Below are 21326 nucleotides of genomic sequence, written 5' to 3'. Positions count from 1 at the left end.
TATCCTAGAAAGTAGGATTCCCTGCAGGCTGATTTGGTCATTGTTTTTTAAGAAATATACATTACCAATCTAAAATTTTCAAAAAATGGAGAAGAATATGAAAAATAAAGTCTCTTTCCTACTTTCCTAAACCTCTGCTCTCACTCCCCAGAAGTAACCACTGTTAGTATTTTTATCATGGGTCCTTCCAACTGTCCCATGCGAGCAGACATGTTTGTCCTTTTTCTTTGTGCAAGTTCAACATCTTACTCTTTTCACTTAGGATGCAGTCAGAGGAGTGTTGTAAAAAGGTAGCACTAACTTCACTGTGGAAGTCTGGGATGGTGTTTATTCAGCAAGTTACATATTGTAGGCCTACTGTGTGGCAGGCTTTATTCCAGGCCCTGGCGAGACAGTGTTGCACATCATTTAGTAAGCTGCTGCAGTAGTTCCATTTAGGGCTGATAGAGGCCTGAAAGCCAGTGGGATTGGATGCAACAGCAACATTGTGGTAAAATTGATGAGAACAGCCAATCAGGTGACTGGGAGGTGAGCGATCTTACCTTACATTTGAAGAAATTGATGCTTGGTGAGACTCAGTGAGTTAGCTAGGAAGCAACAGAGTACAAACTAGAATCCAGGACTCCTGGTTCCTTGGATTTTTGCTCATTCTAAATAATTCCGTTTTATATTCTGTACTGCTTTTCAGAAAACTATGTTCTGTGCCCTTGGTGTAATATTTTTATTAATTTGAATGTGGTCTGTACCATTGTAATTACCTTTGTATTTTAAAATAAATGTTTTAAAAAAATAAAAATAAATAAAAGCTGTTTTACCTAGGTTTTATAGAGATAATTTCTGCATCTGATTTGCTGCTTTAGTTTCCTCTGTTCTCTGCTTGCTCTCAGGTACTTTGAACTCAAGTAACCAAGAGGGGAGATTTGCTCTTTGATAACTGGAGATAACGCAGCAATGGGTCCACGAAAGAAAAGTGTTAAAACATGTCTTATGAATAATGAAATTCCTGAGGAAACAGTATCAGATGAAACAAAGGATTATATGAATCAACTTTCACATGAAGTACTTTGCCATATTTTTAGGTAAGATGATTTCTTTTGTTGCAGAAAGTTCTCTTGAACAGCCATTCTCTAGACTGTGTTAACATTCCAGGCTTCTTGGAATTCTTTTTGACTAAAAGATTTGTTTACTTTTGTTATTACAGTACTGTGTGTACGCAAGGCAGTGTTTCTGACTTTTTTTTTTACTACAACCCACATTGAGAAACACATTTTTGCTCAGTATGCAGATATATGTAAGTGATTGAAGCAAAGGTTTCGTGAAATAATATCCATCATTTCCATATGCAGTGCATATATGAAAGTTGTTTTGTGATGAACTTTTTTCAAAATCTTTTTTTAAATTATATTTTATCCAAATGACATTATACCATTAATTAAAGAAACGAAACAAACAAAAAAACCCACAACAGCAGAAAAAAAACTGTCTTTCTAATTTCCCCTGCTCTCTTCCTCAGTCATTATCCATTCAGTAAACAAATCCTGATATGCTTTGTCTCTGGAGCTGGAGACCTGAGTTTGAATTCTGAGTCTCTCATTTACTAACTATGGACCAATGATAGATATTTAAGGATTCAATGAGATAATGCTTTTATATTCCTATGACAAGATAATTACCTTGCCCCTTGTGTTCTGACATTGGGATTGTTTCCAGTTTTTCTCTTACACAATTACAATGAACTTTTCTAAGCATCTAAATTTTCAAATATTTTAGATTATTTACTGGGGAAAATTTCCCAATGAAATTTCTAAGAAATGTTTTGAATTTTTAAAACTTATTAAATATTTGTAGATTTAGAAGTTTTTACAAAGTAGGGAATCATGAACACTTTAGTTTTCTTTTCTGATACGTGTGTTAGTCATTGTCTTCTTCAGTTTGTTATTCTGTGAGAGAGGGTAGTTTTTATTAGTTCAGTTCTGGGAATATGAGGCCCAATTAAAATAACAGATTTTTTTTAACGTAACAAAATGATACTAAAGTTTGTTTTACGGAAAAATGTCTACTAGAATAGCTAAAATTTTTTGGAAAAAGAGCCTAACCTTACCAGATATTCAAATACATTTTTTAAAATATACAGTAATTAAAGATTTGGAATTGGAGGAAATATCCAGACAGCTGGATAAAACAGACAAACTCCATCTGTAGATTCAAATGTATGTGGGGATGTAGTTTATGATAAGCTTGGTATTCACATCAATGTGGATGATTCAGTGATGATGTCACAACCTGAAAACCATTTGGAGAAAATCATAAGAGCATGTTCTTATCTCATATCTGACAACTAAATTCTAAATGCATCAGTGAAATAAACAGTACAGCTATTAAAATTCCAGAAGAAATCATAGATTAAGTTGTTTCCAGGCATGTGTGCCAGGCATTTGTAAATGATGGGAGGATATACTATGAACAAATTGGGCCATATTTTAAACTGAGAGCGGATCAAATAACATTTTGCAGTTCAAACAGAATATTCAAATGGAAGGGTTGGAGTTGAGCAGAAGGATGCTACTCTGGTTCTAATGCAAAAAAAACATGCAGCAAATTGGCAGAATGTAGAGAACTGTGAACTAAGCTGAACACTTGAATTTGGTATGAGCTGTTTGTTCTAAAAAAGATTTATTTTTAGGCTTCTGAAGTTTTTATCTGAGGACCCATGTTTTAATTTTTGGATAACTACTTGATATGTTTTCATGAAACAAGAAAAAACTATGACTTTCTTAAAAGAACCCTAATTTTTGCTGTGTGTGCCATGTTAAACACATCTTTAAAAAATGTATTTGTTCTGCCTTTTGAACTCCAGCCCATTGACTATGTATCTGTGAAGAAAAATAGCATTTTTTTTTCTGAAGGCAAATGTGATGTAAGATAAACTTCATATGATTACTCATCTATTTGTTTTTAAAGGGAGTATAATATTAACTAAGGCAAATACTCTGGATAACAGTGATTTGGGGGAAAATGTTTTAGTGGCAAAATTTGATTTAGGAAGCAAATTCAGTATTTTTTATTGTTTATAAAATGTGTAATTGTATAGTTTCTGAAAATTATCCTACTTATATCCAAGTTATAGAGACTGTAAGTTAAGTGAGCAGTAATACTTTTTTTTTGGTAGAGAAAATTATTTTATTTGATTCTCTTTATTTAAATAGTTTTAAAGGGGAAGGGAGAGGAGCCAGAGGCAGGAAAAAAAAAATGGAGTAGAGAAATACTCAGCAGGCATACTTGGACTTTTCTTTGAGAATTAGCTTAATTTTTAGGAGTTAGACTCAGACCCAGCTGTGTTGACATTTTTCCCTCTTACCTGGCTGTTGACTTTGTAGGTTAACTTTCCTGAGCCAATTTCAGCACTTGCAGAATGGAATAATTATAGCACCTATTTTATCAATGAGGATTCTAGCAGGAAACAAGATACACTCAGCTGGAATTTGAAGAAGATTTAATGAAGGGACTATTTTGAGAAGTGTGGGTAGGGGTAGTGTTAAAGGAATCAATGAGGGGACTAGCAACACAGAAAGCCTTTGCCTGAATTTGATATTAGCCAAAGTCAACTGATAGCCAGAGGGGCAGGGAACACAGCAGAGCAGAGAAGAAAAAGGATGGGGGAGACCTGTGGGGCAAATGTTGAACAACTTACCTTATAAAGTTGTGAAACAATGATTTCCATCTGTGACATGATACCAGCTCCATAAAGGGTAGCTTTTACGGTTTTTAAAAAATTAATCTAGCCCTGGACAGTTTGCTCAGTGGTTAGAGCATCAGCCTGCAGACGGAAGCATCATGAGTTTGATTCCCAGTCAAGGGCAGGTACCTTGGTTGCAGGTTCGATCCCTGCCCCAAGTCAGGGCGCGTGCAGGAGGCAGTCAATGGATATGTCTCTCTCATGTTGATGTTTCTCACTATGGTGAGGATTTTAAAAAAAATAATTAAATCTAGGTGTGCTTGGAGGGGTGTTGAGAAAGAGAAAGAATGAGATTTTTGATCTTTCAAAATACATATTGGTATTACTAGAAACAAAAGTAGAAGCTAATTGAAAAGTTTCAGGAAGGAAAATGTAGCTGAAGTTTGAAAAAGAGGAAATTGCAATTCAGATCAAGTGGTCTCACTTAATGCTTATGCAGTACTTTTATCAGAGCGTGAGATCTAAAAGGCAAAGAAAAAAATTATATACTATAAACTTAATATATGTATCTGTTGATGGAGAAAATAGGATAGTTTCTGGGGGATGTTGAGGGAGCAGAGAGGAATTTTTTAGCCGCTTCAGAAAATGGATTCTGTTAAAGCTATGAAATTGGGCATGTTCAGATTGATCAGTACTCTGGACTTATTTCCATTCCCTTATCGTCTTGTCTTGAAATGCACTGAGACCTTTTTTTTTTTTTTTTGAGATTTTCTCTGTCCTTAAAAACTTAAAAGGAGAAAGGCAAGTTCTATGAAACGCCCTATGGAGGAAGCATAGTACATTATTTGCATACTTGAGTATTTGCTGACTTACCTGTTTTTAGTAAAAAGCCATATGTATGTTAATCTTAAAACCCTGTGAATATTCCTAAGGTCTTATTTCATTTGAGGGCTAGGAGAATGGAAGAAGAAAACAATAGCCTAACAGGGAGAGGAAGTCCTTACCCACTTGATAAATATGAGTTTCTTTCTCTCACAAAGGTACCTCCCTCTGCAGGATATCATGTGTATGGAATGTCTTTCCCGGAAGCTAAAGGAAGCAGTGACCCTGTATTTGAGAGTGGTGAGGGTTGTGGATCTCTGCGCTGGGCGCTGGTGGGAATACATGCCAAGTGGTAAGTGGATTTAACCTGAAAACTAACAATAATCATGTTTCCATCAAAGGTTGCTTGTTGTCATCAAATGGTACTTGTTGTCTTGAGACAGGCAATTGCAATCACCTTATAGATAGGGAGGCAGGGTTTTATCTAAATTATTTAGGTTGGGTTAGTTTGATAAAATACATTTTGCCTGATGCTTTGCTGTTTTCATTTCCTACTCCCTTAAGGAACTATATCAGCCTATTCCACAAATATATGATTAGAGAATACTTATTGAGCCTTTTATTAGCTAAACATAAGTCTATCATATTAGATAGTGTCCTTTGTTTTAGGATGCAGTTTTTCATAGTTTTCCTATACCCTTCATGGCTCCTTCTGTTTAAACAAATAATTACCAATTTTTGTAAAGCTGCTCTAGTAGACCACAGAAATTGCACTTCTGGAACTTGAATTTCTTTAGCACTTTTTAAAGGCCTAAACTAGGTCTTAGGTATTTTCAAATAAGGCATTTGCCTTGCAGGTAAAGAACTCGGGGTTAGTAGCCTAACCACAACAGATGGACCTCAGATAAAGAGACTGTGAGAAAACAAAGTTGATGACTTTATTTAAGCAGAGCATATCTGAAAGGGAAGAATTAAAATTAAGGGCCAATCAGGCTTTTTTTTTTTCAGTTAACACCAATCCATTAATTAATGCCCTTTGGTTACTGTTGTTTAGCAATTTTAAATGTCTTTTTTAACCACCTTTCATCAAAGTATCCAGATCCTAATATTTTGAAAATGTGATGTGACTGGGTATAAGGGAGCCTTAATGGATGTGAAGGGCTGAGGAGATAATTGGCTTGCTCTGTCGAATTGTGTGGAGCAGGACAGACTACCTCTGGAACACTGGAATATTGTATAGCTTGGGAGACCGTATTCTTTCAAGAGGGTCTTTAGTCAACTGGTAACTCTTATCAGTTGGCCAGAGTTAGTTAATAATAATATATACCTTTTTGCAAAGCAAAGACCTGAGGCTAGAACTTAGCTTGGTAGAAGGCAAACCACACTTATCTTTAAATACTTGAAAGAAACCATCCTAAGGGAAAAGTATTCATCTTACTCTGGGGAGTGGTCATTTATAACAGGAAAGAAAAAAATTAGGGCAGTCTGAAAATGACAGCCATTCCTTATATTAGATTTATAATGGAGGTTAGGCCAGCAGGAATTCTGGAGATGGGATCAATGCACTATGTAAAGAAGCAGCATAGGAGAGCTCCCATTTTACACAGTTTTAGAAGAATTTCTATGTACACTGCTGACTTCTTTCAGACTGTGATAAATACCTGTAAGCCTAAGGCTTCCCATCCCTGCAATGAATATAAAAAGAGAGTTAAAGCAGCAAACAGCCTCTAGCCTAGAATACGATCTCACTAACTGCTTACTAATGCCATCCTGGCCTGTTCAGGGAGTTTACACCCTGATTCTCTATATAAAAACTCTGCGGTTTTTATGTAGTACACTGTGGTTTACATATGCGATCTCTTTGGATTCTCACACCATTTCTGTAAAGGAGGTGGAACTTCACCCACATTTTAGTGAGAGGCAACGTATACTGTGCAATGAAAGAGAATGGACATTGGCAGTGGTCAGAGTTAGTTTTGAATTTGGGCTCTGCCACATGATAGCTTTTAAACTCTTTCAAGCTAACTTTTTACATTTGTAAATGGGGTGATAACCTTTTTCATTGGATTGTGAGAATAGGTGAGAAAACATGTAAACTGGTTAACATGTTGAATGTCAGTAAGGTTATTATAAAGGATAATATCATGAACTGTTATAATTACAGAGACCAAGACATTTCTAAGATCCCTTCTTACTCTTAGTTTTGTGATTCTAAAGTTACCATATCATCCGGACTAGCCCTGTACAAATAGAACAACTTTTGAAAACTTGAGGATGTTAGACTTAGTGATTTGGGCCTTCATTTTTATTCTTGAGAGTTAATACTTTTATTTGTCATTAGTGAGCATACAGTTGGCTTTCTGACAACCTACATTAAAAACAAAGCCTCAGATAATAAAGTGTAATCTGTATGAGACTTGTCTCCCCACTTACCTACCAACACTTCTGCTGTGGAAGCGACTTGCCTCCCCCTCTGTTCCCATCTGCTTGATTCCCACTATGGAGCACAACTGGCCTCACAGATAAATAGCCCTCTGTCAGCTCAGCATCCTCGCAGTTTGGATCACTTATGTTCTCTTCACTAACTTGCATTCATCTTTTTCAAAAGAATGAATTGTCTAGAATGGCGATTTTCAAACAATGTGCCGCAAAAATTATTATTATTATTATTATTGTTTTTAATCTTCACCTGGGGATATTTTTTCCATTGTTTTTCAGAGAGAGTGGAAGGGAGAGAGAGAGAGAGAGAGAGAGAGAAACATTGATGTGAGAGAGACACATTGATTGGTTGCCTCCTGCATGTGAGGATCGAGCCTACAACTGAGGTACATGCTCTTGGCTGGAATCAAACCTGGGACCCTTCAGTCTGCAGGCTGATGCTCTAACCACTGAGTCGAACTGGCTAGGGCCGCAGGAATTTTTAAAACATGCAATAGCTAACTATTTAATTAGGGTCACTGACCTCTTTTCCCTTGGATTGTCAAATTAAAAAGTGACAACAGCCAACACAACAGTAGCTGTCAGGTATGAATGCCCTGTCTTGAACCATAGTAGAATTGCATCTTATTGGTCAGGTCACATAATAAGGTTGCATCTGGTTGGTTAATTCTTGGTAGCAGAAATTCTTATATACAGTATAGGCACCTGATCTTTTTTTAAAAATATTTATTCTCGAGAATATTACATATTACAGATGTGCACCCCTTTTTATCCATTGCCTCCCTCCCCCCGGTGTCCTGTTTCCCTGCTCTTGCCCCTGCCCCAGGCCTTCACCACTCTTGTCTATGTCCATGGGCAGTGTATGTATGCATATAAGTCCTTCGGTTAATCTCTTACTGCCCTGGCTCCCCCTTCCCTCTCAGATTCGTCAGTCTGTTCCATGTTTCCATGCCTCTGGTTTTATTTTATTCAGTTTCTTTTCATTATGGCGTACAAAAATACCATTGATTTCTGGATGTTAATTTTGTATCCTGCTACATCACTGAAATCATTTATTAAATCTAGTAGGTTTTTGGTGGAGTCTTTAGGGTTTTCTTTGTATAATAGCATGTCATCTGCAAAAAGGGTAGGTAATTAGGCCCTGGCTGGATGGCTGAGTTGGTTGGAGTATCATCCTGATATACCAAGGTTACAGATTCGATCCGTGGTCAGGGCACACATAAGAATCAATCAGTGAATGTGTAAGTAAGTGGAACAAGAAATTGGTTTCTCTCTCTCCTTCCCACTCTCTCTCTAAAATTAAGGAAAGTTTTTTTTGTGTGTGTGTTGTTGTTTTTTAAAGGGTAGGTAATTACTATTATTATTTTTTTGTAAATCGATCAGATTATACCTTTTTTTGGTCTAATCTGCAAAAAAATATATATTTGGTGGTGTGCCACAGAATTTTAGTAATTAGTTTATGTGTGCCATGAGATGAGAAGGGTTGAAAATTGCTGCTCTAAAATGTCTAGGGAGTGCCCTGACCCATGTGGCTCAGTTGGTTGGGTGTCATCCCATGCACCAAAAGGTTGCCAGTTGGATTAGTTCCATTCCCGATCAGGGCGATTCCAGGTCCGAGCACATGCCCAGGTTTCGGGCTTGATCCCCAATAGGGGGTGTTGCTGGAGTCAGCCCATCGATGTTTTGTTCTCACATGCGTGTTTCTCTCTCCCTCCCTCTTTCTAAAAATCATTAATAAAATCTTTGTAAAAAAATAAATAAAATGTCTAGGGAGTGATAGTTAAACACAGGTCAGAGTAGTTATTAGGAAGTGGTTAAACTAAGAGAACCTAGGTTGTGATGGGATTTAGGTTAGTACTGAGCTTTCTAAAGATGAGGATCATTTCTTACTCATTTTTTTAGTGTGTGCTCTGTATACCCCTTGAGGTTTTACAGACTAGAGAGTACTCTTTGGAGAGGAGAAAAGTACCTAGTATATGCTGACAGACAGGAAAATGAACTTGGCTCTGAATATCTTTGAACCTTTCAGGCTTCACAGATTCCAGTTTTCTGACACTGTTGAAGAAGATGCCAGATGTCGAACAGCTATATGGCCTTCACCCTAGATACCTTGAGAGGCGAAGGGTCCGCGGCCATGAAGCTTTTAGCATTCCAGGTGTTCTGGAGGCTTTGCAGGCATGCCCAAACTTAGTGGTGAGTGCATCTAGCTGAACATTGGACATCAACTGATTGATGAAATAAATAAAAAGCATGATAACATGGATTTACTCACATGCAGATTCCATCCATAGCAAACCCTGAAGTTCCGTCGCATGCTTAACATCCCGTGATACAGAACTAGAAGATTTGGGTGCTAAACTAAAAGCCTTTCTTATGCTTGCTTTGGCATTATTTTCTAGGGTGTGGAGACTTCTCATTTGGAATTGGTAGAATCCATTTGGACATACATGCCACATGTTCATATTTTGGGGAAATTTCGGAATCGTAATGGAGCATTTCCAATTCCTCCTGAAAATAAACTGAAAATCCCTATAGGAGCAAAAATTCAAACTTTACACTTAGTTGGTGAGTACATGTTCCTCGGGTCACTTGTGACTCCTTGAAATGCCACATAACTGAATATTTACTAAAAGGAGATAGGGAGAATTTTGGAAATGGCTTCATTGATTGATGATGCCAAAAGACATGCTTGTGAGACTGGTATAAAAATTTCCCATTAAAGAGCCTGGGATGGGGGATGAGAGAAATACTGCTTCACAACCAATCTGTTCCATTTTTGAAGATAGTTTGAATAGTTTTGAAAGTTGTTGGGTTTGATTGATTGTTCGTTTGTTGTTTTCAGTTAGCCCTATCCTGCCCTAGTTCTCTAATATCTACCTTCTGGTCCTGGCTCTGCCCTCTAGAGCAGAGTCCTCTAGTATAACTTTCTGTGATGATGGAAATGACCTATACTTGTACTATTCCATATCGTATCCACTGTGGCTAGTGACACAGAGGTACTGAATATTTTATGTTAATTTATCAAATAACCACATGTAGCTAGTGGCTACTTTATAATACAGCTCAGCTCTAGAACATTGCAGAATAAAATAATCCTTATTATAAGGATATTTTAATACTAAAAAATTGTATACAATAAAAATCTTCATTGTAGCTCTTAGGTTACTTGTATCTTCTTCAAGCAGAAAGTCCCCTATGTTCTTCAACCCAGAACCAATGGAAAACTCTAACCACTTCTCTGTTTCCCTGTGAAATGGGGAGGAGATGGTCTTTTCCAGAGTCCCCTTATTAATGGTCATGGTGTACATTCACTGTCTAAATATCCTCTGGTATTATATCCCAGTAATTTCAACCTAAGTAAATGATAAGGGCAGATATTTTTCTCAAATTTCATTTGTTTAGATTGCAGAAAGATATTTGGGTTACTCCCGTCTGACATTTAATATTCATTTATTAAATATTTTACTTATACATGTTAAATATCTGCTGTGTTCCAAGCATTATTCCATGTATTTTGGGATGGTTCTGAACTGGAAATTTCTGAAACTGGGTCAGGTGGTGAAGGGAGAGCAGCAGAGATGATAGGAGTAGGTCTTAAATAAGACCTGTGTGCACAGTGATGGAAGAAAGAGCAGAGCTCTCCAGCAACCCTTCATTTACAAGATCAAGGAGTGGTTCTGATAAAGGACTTGGATATCTAGTTTGAAATTGGGTTTTTAGATAATAATGTAATATCTGAAGTTATAAGCTCTATACAGAGACTATTTTTATGTCTTTGTATTTTCCATGATTCCTGTCACAGTTCATGGCAAAAAATATGTACTTGGTAAATTTTTTTGAAATGCATTTGTTCACTTGATTAATTCAATAGTTTAACACTGTGATGGTGATACAAATGTGGGTACTAAATTGATGAATAAGCTGGGGAAGTCAGGTAATTGTCCTTTGTTTATAGAATGGATTTGGGGCAAAATCTAGTTTGGGCATCTGATATGACTGTCTTGTCTGGATCTGTCTCACCCTTGCTACCCTGGGTTTCCTAATTGGAACTACTATCATCTTAGTAGATGCCATATGTATCTTTGTGAATTCTGCATCTTGAGTCTCAGTCCAGTTTTACTTCCCCATCTGTTGCCGTACAATGTGTATGCATTGTTCAAAGTTCAAGTTAACTATGCTTATTTGGGAGGACCAGGTTAAGGAGCCATCCATACAGTAGAATTTAGCTTTCTGTAGAATATTGCTTTCAAAGAACCAGTCATTCAAATACTCAAATATTGGTTTCTCTAGTTACTGTTGCTCTCAGGGCTTCTATTGAGTCAAGTTTAAAAGTTGCATTAAATGGTTTAGCCAGCTGCTGCTTGTGAAATACCCTGGACCTTTGGGTTTCTCTGAGACTTGTGTCACTTCCTTGGCTGTTCTCTAGCCTACAGTGTTCAAACTCTTGGGCAAGTTCCTCAAGCTGCTTCCTTCCATTTGGAATGTACAAGTTACCTGACTTCTTTCTTCTTCCATATTTCCTGACTTTTCCTCCCACTGTAGATCCCCTCCCCTTTCTTCCAGACATGGTCCTCTGTGGGTGTGATTCCTAGTCTTAAGCCTCTCATGGGTCAGAAGGGAAAAATACCTATATCAATTTGAAATATTAAAATAAATGACACGTTTCTCACTTTCTTAGCATCATGCTGACTGGCACCTACCGCACATCTACAAATCCTTAAGATTCATACATTTGTAGAATGTGTCTGGATATCAGTCAGAAACCATGATATTTAAAGCCAGCTAGCCTGCCTTTGTGCTGAGAAATTTAGTTTTCCCACTAGCAGGATAGTGAGCATTGGTAGTGAAATAGTATTTTGGTGTATTTTTTCTGTATCTTCTTTTTTCTCTCTCTCTATCTTCTTAATTTTGCTTTCAATAACCTATTTTTATATCTACTGGGCAAATGTATCCTAGAAAGGTTGTAGAGTTGTGAGAAAGACTTATGTGTATGACATTTAAAAATCCTTTTTAAATCCTATCTTCATGTGTGCTTTTTCTCAAGAAATAACAAAGTACTCATCTATTTATGGTCTGTTTAAATTGTTCTTTACAAGAGACTGTTTTAAGTGTGCCAAGCTTGATAGACTTTAATTGGGTAAACTGTTCTGATGAAAATATCCGTGAAGGATATATTGTCAACTTGAAAAATAGACTCGAACTTATACACAGAATACAGAGTCTCTTGGTGATTTTCTTATTTGTTCTTTTTTTGTACATATGTTTTAGGAGTGAATGTTCCTGAAATTCCTTGTATCCCAATGCTAAGGCACCTTTATATGAAGTGGGTAAGACTCACTAAACCACAGCCATTCAAAGATTTTCTTTGCATCAGCTTGCGAACTTTCGTCATGAGGAACTGTGCAGGTAATGGGACATAGTTATGGTGGGATTACACATACGCTATTCTAAAAATAACCTAAAGCAAGCTCCATAGCTGCATTCATAAACAAAATTCTATTTTGGTAGTATACTATATGTTTTGTAACTTACTCACTCCTGAAGATAAATATACTTTTTATTTTGAAGACAGTAGATACGTGATTTGTGTCTGACCCTTAGCAAAAAATAAAAGGCATCACCATGTCTCTGTGTATTTCTTACAGGCACTTTGACACTTTTACTTTTTATAGGATTGTTCTACTAGATTTCTATTTGCTTTATTTGTCTGGTCGCCTAATCATTCTGCCTGTAAATAGTTGTCTCATCTAGTCTATTTTAAAGCATAAAACACTGCTTTTATGATCATCTTTTCTGTTCAGAAACCTTCAGTGCCTCTCTTTCCCAAGAGTGTCAGATGCGAACTATTCTGCTTTAAAGTTCGTAGTAACCAGGGCCCTTCTTAATATCCTAGTTTCTGACTCCTTTCCAAGATACACCTTTTATAGTCAGGTCTGCCTGCGCACTGTCTACAACCAAACCACCTTTCCCCTCAGTGCCTTTCCTTACCCTGTGTGTATTGTTTCCTCGCCCTGAGTCACACACTTCCTCCTCTTGCCTTGTATACATCCTTCAAGTTCTGCCTCTTTCCACTTCCCTTCCTCTTCTCTCTGTTTCTTCTTTTTTTAAAATATAGATCTTATTTTTGTACTTGACATGTTCTGCCTTTTTATACATTTATAATTTTTCATGTTTTATCTCCATGTCAGTTGCAAGCTCTTTCATTGGACCATATTGTTTGTGATCTTTCATAACACTTAATACAACACTCATTACATAGAGAGATGTTTAAGTGATTGAACTATTTACTTGAGTGAAAGATCAAATTTTCAGCGTGGCTTTTTCCCCCTTAGTTATTTTGAGCTCAAAACTATTAAGACTTCAGGGAATTTATAAAAAAACAAAATATCTCTTCAGTGTTACTGTCAAATCCTATGCTAAGTAAGTATATGGTTAATAGGCCAGTACTTTCATTCTAACAAGTATAAATGGCAGAGAGCCAACTAGTTGGCTCTCATTTTTCAACATAAAATTTATAAGTTATTGACTTGAAAATTTATCTTTAAGGCAGCTTATATCATTTCATTGCGTTTTGTTTTTCTTTTCCCCAGGTCCCACAAACTCCTTGAAATATGTCCCTTTAGTAACAGGCCTGGCCTCTGCCCGAAACTTGGAACATTTAGAAATGGTTCGAGTTCCTTTCCTTGGAGGTCTTATCCAACATGTAGTTGAAGACAGTTGGAGATCAGGTATTTGTTTTTCTTTAGTTACTAAATATTTTAAAAATCAATTTTTAAAAACATTAAGCTCTTCTCTTTTGAGTCTTTTCAAAAGAAAATGCTTATTGGTAATGGCACTTTCTGTCTGGTATATTTCATGGAGAGTAAGTAATCATGAGCACAGGCTAGTATTTTCATTTTACTCAGTGTTAAACCTTCTTAAAATAAATAGAGTGGTAAGACATACTTTCTGTCTTTTAATACTTGTTACTTAGTTAATACTTTATCTGTTATATTCGGAATGTTTCTGAGAAATGTTAACAGGGATATCTAATGCTCTTTGGTTTTAAGAGATGTTTTTTGACTTGGATACCAAAAGAACTCGCTGTTAACAACATAACTATCTAACATTTAACACTTTATAGTGTATAAAGTGTTTTCATGTTTACCACTTGGATATAGACCCATCCATTAAATGATGGCTTTTAAAAGAAAAAACGTCATTCTCTAGGTCCCTTAATTATATTTTAAGTAATAATATGTAATAGAATGCTCTCCACTTTAATCATCATCTCACTGAAACAGAAATACCAAGAAATTTAGCTAGATAGGTAATTAATAGTTGAGAACTAGAAGTCTTACTTTGGTCTTTCAAAGTATAAATGGAAAATCATCAAGTAACACTAATAACAAAGGTTATCATTAACAGTAATAATGATGATAATACTTTAAATCCAACAGAAATGCATACAGTGTTCATCAGGAGAGTGTTCAAGATTGTTTACAGTAACAGCGTTCATAAAAGCCTTAACATGGAAACAACCCAAATGCCTATCAGCAGTAGCATGGAAAATGAAAGTATAACATATTCTTGCAATGGAATACTGTGCAGCAGTGAGAATGAACAGACTAGCTATAGGCAACAGTGTGGATGAATCTCATAAACAAAATGTTTAGTAAAAAGCCAGACACAAAAGTATACGTGCTGTGTGATCTTATTTATAAGAAGTTCAAAACAAATCAGTCTTTTGTGATATTCATTGAGCTATATACATTAATAATGTGCATACCTTTTTTTGCTCTGTATTTACAAGTTTCGGAAACGTAGCCAAAATCAGTTGAAGCTAAAGTAGCACTGATCTTATTTCTTAGAAATGTATTGGAGGTTCGATCTTTGGCCAGAAAATGCCAGGATTCCTTGTTTACAATTCCCTCATGAGCTTCAGGCTTTCTGAAAATTCTTACTTAAAAATCTAAATAATTTTGACTACTTTTCAGATGTCATCAGGATGTCTTTTCAGGATGACAGTATCTGTTTTTATCTTAGGAGATGACTTGCAGTCATAATTGCTCTTAAGATATTAATTTGAGTGGAAAAATAAACTTAGATTTACTTTTAAACAAATAATTATCATTTAAAGTGTGAATAAATGCTTTAATAAAAGTACCGTGGTTAAATGAAATGTCTTACGTTTTGTTCCTTTCCTTCTTTAGGTGGTTTTAGAAATTTGCACACCATTGTTTTGGGGGCTTGCAAAAATGCTCTTGAAGTAGACCTTGGTTACCTCATTATCACTGCTGCACGTAGGTATGTTTCCTCTTCACCTGTGTCTTTTGTCTTAGAATTATTTGTTTTTTCCTGTTCTATAAAAATTTGGGGGAATATGTGAAAAGTTTGATCATGCCTTGTTCAGATTTAAAATGCACTAGGGTTGTTTAAATGGCAGCAGGGTTATCATTGAGTGGTAGTCTTTATGTTATAACCGATGACCAGTGAGCTACTCTTTCAGACCCAGCTCTGAAAGGGTTGGTGTCATCAGAGAAGAGCAGTCAGTTCTCTGGAAGGGTCTGAGTCTAACAGACGTCAGCATTGATTCTCTAGTGCCTGCAGCCCCCTCAGGAAATATTGTTTCAACTTAAACAATTTTCTGAATCAGTTTAGTTAGTTGGAGATACTATTTGCTGTTGAGAAATCTTTTTAAAAGCAGCTTTTTTAAGTTCATGACCTTACAACACCTTTAGATTTTTAACACATTTTCATATCACTTTGTGCCACATTTACTATTTCCTATGTTATCAATAAGTCTACCTCTACTTTTACTTTAATATTTCATTTAAATTGAACTATTTTTTTCAGTTTATTCAAAAACAAAAGTCTTTTCATCAGTAGGATATTAAGAATATAAATAAAACAAAACTGTTTCTAAGTTTAAGTAACTAGGTATTGTTACCTATTATAGAACTGTACTCTTTGTTAAAATGGGGCTTAATGGTTAGCATAAAAAAGATGCTAGAAAAATACCAGCGCCAGATTCTTACTTGACTTAATCAGATTTAAGAAAGCACTGGAAAGGATATAAGATTTTCACTGTGTAATTCATTGTTATTTAATAGAACTTCAGTGTACCACCTAAGATGTTCCCATACTTTGCAAAATGCCCCTTTAAAGGAAACATCTCTTGATATTTTTTCATGGAAGGGATAAAAGTTGTTTGCATTCGACACTTCAGCAAGATAAACTCCTTTCAGAGACTTACATTAGGAAGAACCTTTGATTCTGGTTGCTTGTATTTTACTATGATATGTATCTTCGTTCATAGGTTGCATGAAGTTCGGATCCAGCCTTCCCTAACCAAAGATGGCGTCTTTTCTGCCCTAAAAATGGCAGAGTTGGAGTTCCCCCAGTTTGAAACCCTTCATCTGGGATATGTAGATGAGTTTTTGCTGCAGAGTAAGATTTATCCCATTTTTTTAATTCTCTAGAATTGCTCTAGGGAACTTACTTGACAAACTGAAACCTGAATTGGGATGTTTCATATTTTCCTGAATATAAGACAACTTAAAATCTTAGGTGCTCTCACTTCTTGAAAAAGAAATTTTTAATTTAAACTTAAAGTGTCAGTGATTATTTTTTTCAATATTGCCTCAATATTGCCTAGCATATTATAGAAAATATAGTGATTATCATTATACTTAAAAAAAAAATCCTTATCTACATTTGATATTGTCTCCACTCTGCTGCCCAAGTTTCTTTCCCATTCTGCTTCATTTTTTTCACAGAATGTCATCCTTGGTTCCATTTGTTGAATTTGATCTGCCACACTTCTTGAAGCTTTTGATGGTCCTCTCAGATGAGGTCCCATTCCCTGCCCATGCTCTTCATTTCCATAATAAGCCCGCTGGGGCTACTGGATTTCCCAGATAGTGTGAGCACATCATGGTCAGTATTCATTTAATGATGATTGCTGTTGGAAGGCTTGTTCACAGCATTTTCTGGAATGTATTTACAATGGGGAACTCAGCCTTTGGGTTTGAATGCATGTCAATTCGTTATTCAAACTTTTCTCCCACATGATGTTAGTCATACATGCAAGAACACCAGCATGTTTTTATTTTTGCAAGTATTAGTTTCTTCCCCATGTAATTGGCAACAAGTCTTTCTTAAATTGTCACTGTCATTCCAGATGGCATTTTTTTCCTTTGGCTCTAATTTGTGTTGTAGAAGACCATAGAAGGCTTAATTCCTCTCTTCAGGACAGTCTAAGTCAAACAGCATGACTGTTGTCCTTTGTTATTTCTAATATATGTCATAGCAGTAGTTTCGGTTTTTTTTACTTTTTCTTTGTTGCAGTTCTCATTAATACGGGTGAAGGATTAAAACAATCAAATCAGCCAATTTAACACAGGAGTCACTTAATCTTTATAGCTTTGAAAAAAACCAGCTTTTCACCAACATAGCTTTAAAATGCTAAATTAGTATAGTAAGTTCATATAAAATCAGTATACAGTAAGTCCCTCCACAACATTCTTGATAAGTTCATGGAACTGTGGCAAAACAGTGTATAATGAAACCAATTTTACTGTAGGCTAATTGATATAAACAAGAGTGAAAGTCCTGTGGGACCTCATCAGAGTTGTAACAAAAGACATTCTAGGACCTGAAGTATTTGATATCAAGCTTTTCTGGTTTTAAATGAGGTTGCTAACATCTTTCTACAATATCTATGTAGTAACTTAACAAAATTATTAGCTTGGTAATTGGTGTTCTTTCTGTAATCTTGTTTTTTGTTCTTCCTCAAAGCTCAAAACATCGATTTGTTGTTTCACTTATTTCTGCATTCACTGGTTGCCTTTTGTACGTGCCCTACTGGAGATTGAACCTGCAACCTTGGTGTATTGGGACGACGCTCTAACCAACTGAGCTACCCAGACAGGGCATATTTACCTATTGTGTTTCTTTCCCCTCACCACACATTTTCAAAGAAAAACACTTTACCTTTGACTACTATTATACTTTTCAGAATAACTTGTTTCACAGAATATTTAATAGTCACTTAGCTCTGACCTTTTTTATAAATTGTTCTTCATATTTGCTGCAGTTCATCTATTTCTTTCGTGTAAGTGCTCTCTGCTTCTCCAAAGGCAGACTAGGACTCTGCATCAGAATAGGAGCCAGGTGCCTCTAACAGACTATCTAGGGAGGCATGAGAGGTCACTGGTCATACTCTTTAACTTAATCTTGTCCTTCTCAGTAATTTAGATTTTAAAGCATCTCTCCAGTAGGTGGGTTGGCCCCTGGTAAAACTTGAGTCACTTTTTTGTTACAAAGGGTTTGGCAAAATATAAATGAAAACATCATCGTTGTCTCTTATACACTTCTGGTAGAAGTGTCAGTGCCAGATTGAGGAAATGGACATGCCGAAAAGGAGATGCTGTGTATTGGGAATATAAGAAAAGTGACCCAAGGATGACTACTTAGAGAGGGGTTCTTTGTTTACATAGATTTATGATCTCAGAGCTTCCTGTAAATGTGGTAGGGATGTAACACTCATTAAAAACCAGAAGCAGTACAGAGTCTTTAGAGCTGGAGCTTTGGAAAGAAGGAGAGAGGTGGACTTGAGGCCTGCCTATTATTAATCATAAGACCCTAAGTTACTTCTTTAGTCCATGTTTTCTCGTTTGTTATGGCTTTCATTTAACAAGTGATAAAACATGGGCTTTTATTATAATAATCTCTGACATTTAGAAAGCATTCAGTAATGGTAGCTTTTAGCAGACCTATGAGCTGAATTAAAAAAGAAACAAAAATGAGTCCTTGGTGATGTCCTCAGGATTTTGAGGAAGTGTTACAATCAGGAGACCCCAAGAGCAGGAGCATGGTAGAAGTGTCAAAGGAGTAAATGTGGGACATGGATTTCTCTTGTTAGGCTGTTTATGCAGACAGCGCCCAAGGAGCAGAGTCAGTTCAAGATTTACCTGATCATAGGGAAGAGGCAAGTTTCAAGTCCAAGGGGCATGAAAAAGTTTTTACCTGGAGGCTAGAGAAAATTGCTCAGCTAAATTGTAAAGTCTGCGTTAAGGTGTAATCTGCAAGAAATTCCAGTAAATACCCAAAAGGGGGTCTATAGGAGAGACACTGTGAACTATATGGAAAGTGAAGTTGGAAGAGTTTGGGACAGATTGCTTGTTTTAAACATGTTCTGAGCTGAAGGTATACCCTGTAGTGTGCAGGGTGGTTTCACCAGAGCAGCTGTGTTTCCTTTGTGCTTTATGTCACTTGATGACAAGGACTGTTAGAGATGTTGTTTGAATTCCTATATCCCCACCCGTGCTGGTCATTGAAAATGGAAATGTGAACTAGATACAGATCCTTTTTTCCTTCAAATTGTTCATAGTCAAGTGGACCATCCTGGCGAGTAGAGGGCAGATAGATGGGAGAAACAATGATAGGGCAAAAGGGATGAGATGTGATTTCCAATGGCATAAACTAGAATGGAGGGACCTCTTCTACTTATACACACCACCCTAGTCTGTAACAAGATAGTGGAAACTAAAGCTCAGTGGCAGAGAGAGTGGGTGTGTTTGAATTAGAAGTCCATCTCCTGGGGATAGATACAGACTTATCAACCAATAACACGGTTTCTAAAAATGAATCTGAATTTCCCAAGTTTACTCTTCTCTACATGTGGTCACACCCAACACCATAAACATGATCGTAATTTACACTCTTTGAAAGAGTTACATTTTTAAGGTATCATTTTTCTTTTAAAAGATGAAACTAAAACTTCACCATAAACATGAACTAATACAATATATCCGTCAGTTTTGCTTTAAGAATTTTTGCTTTCTTTTTGCCTTTTCTAAACAATTGGAAATAGTTTTTTCTTTTTAGCTGTCCCCCTTAACTTTTAATATAAACTCTTACTTTAATGCTACCACTCATGCAATTTACCTAACCAAAAATTATACCTAAACCTGAATCTGATGATGGACAGATGATACAGAATGATCTTAGAGAGTGATCATACTGGATGTTAAGATAAAAAATTTGCAATGCTCCATGACACTGAACTTTAAAAAAAGAAAAATCATCTATTTCTCTCTCTAGGCAGAATGGCTAATGCCGATCTGGTGAAGTACGGTTTGGCAGATGTGGTAGAAAATCCTGGTATTATCACCGATATAGGGATGAAGGCAGTCAATGAAGTTTTTTCCTGTATCAAATATCTGGCGATTTATAATTGTCCTCATCTACATAATCCATACAATTGGATCTCAGGTACTGTGTGCTTAAATATGGCTGTATGTTATGTCGAGATAATATGTATCTTTGTTTTCTGTGTGTGCTGTGGATTGCATTCCTAATATAAAATGTAGATGTTTTATATGGATTGTTCATACAAGTTCTTTGAACCTTTGATAACCAAGTTGGAAGTATATTCAGTGCCTCTTTGAACTCCTGACATTTTCTGCCTAGAAATTTGTACTGTCCAGGTTATGGATTCAAGTGCCCTGATCTCTATATATACTTCTTTGGGCCAGGCACATACAGTGAAGGTTAGAAATTGTTTCTTGGGGTATTATAGTTGTTTTCTCTGAATTACCTTCAAATGGCACATTATCTGAAAGGACAAAGTATGTGTGTGTGTGTATAACTTTAATTAGGTGACATATTAAACATTAACTTGTAGTGAAATTTTTTATCACCTTAAAATTCTAAGCTATTTCAAATCTCCCCTCCCCAGTGACTTTTGCACTTGGTATTTATCCTTATGGGGGAGTTCATTTTTATCCCTAAGAGAGTAATACTATTTGTTTTTTTAAAGGCCCTTCTTAAATACCTAAATTCTCAAACCGTTAAATAAATTCAGAGCTAGAGAATTTTCATTGTGATACCCTCTAACCAAACCACGCCCCTTCACTGACACCCGCAGAACCGCCTCCTCTGCTGTCGGAGTCCCCACCCAGGGAGATTATAGCTGTTCACAGAACCCATTTCCAAGCTTTTTGGGGGGGCTCTGGGCTTCTGCTGAGATGGATCACTCATTAGAATGACCATGTCTCACCCACCAGAAGTGAAATTTATCCCTGGCCCAGCTGCACCAAGAAGTTACTGGAAATACAAACTTTAGGTTGTAGGAGGCGTAGATCACTTTAAAAAAAATAACAATTATTGGATTTTTGATTTGTTTGTTTTCTTAAATACAGAAGAGTTATAAAGAAGAAAACAAAAAATGGCCTATAATCCCATCACTCAGAACTCCTGTTAACACTTAAAAACTAAAAGTAATACATGCACTTGATAAACAATATCAAACAGTACAGAAAGGTACAAAATGAAAAGTCTCCTCTTCTCAAAGGTAACCACCATCAACGGTTTCTTGTATATTCTCTGGGCAGACTATTTTGTG

At 36.3% G+C, this 21326-nt stretch overlaps 1 protein-coding gene across 4 annotated transcripts in view; it reads left to right on the top strand.

The window, feature by feature from the left end:
* FBXO38 (F-box protein 38) overlaps window positions 1-21326 on the top strand; it is a 47045-nt gene that overhangs the window by 5833 nt on the left and 19886 nt on the right. For 3 of the 4 annotated variants that reach the window (XM_081135691.1, XM_081135690.1, XM_081135689.1), the window contains exons 2-10: window positions 888-1079; window positions 4717-4850; window positions 8967-9130; window positions 9337-9502; window positions 12206-12343; window positions 13528-13665; window positions 15130-15223; window positions 16236-16366; window positions 20024-20194. In XM_081135691.1, the coding sequence (XP_080991817.1) occupies window positions 952-1079; window positions 4717-4850; window positions 8967-9130; window positions 9337-9502; window positions 12206-12343; window positions 13528-13665; window positions 15130-15223; window positions 16236-16366; window positions 20024-20194 (1264 nt within the window). In that variant the 5' untranslated portion in view covers window positions 888-951. Of the gene's footprint in view, window positions 1-887; window positions 1080-4716; window positions 4851-8966; window positions 9131-9336; window positions 9503-12205; window positions 12344-13527; window positions 13666-15129; window positions 15224-16235; window positions 16367-16771; window positions 16856-20023; window positions 20195-21326 lie in introns of those variants that run through there. The other variant, XM_081135692.1, reaches the window with a different exon arrangement.

The sequence above is a fragment of the Miniopterus schreibersii genome (genome assembly GCF_964146895.1).
Source record: "Miniopterus schreibersii genome assembly, chromosome: 4".
In the NCBI taxonomy this organism is placed as follows: Eukaryota; Metazoa; Chordata; class Mammalia; order Chiroptera; family Miniopteridae; genus Miniopterus; species Miniopterus schreibersii.
This window is presented reverse-complemented; position numbering and strand designations above follow the sequence as displayed.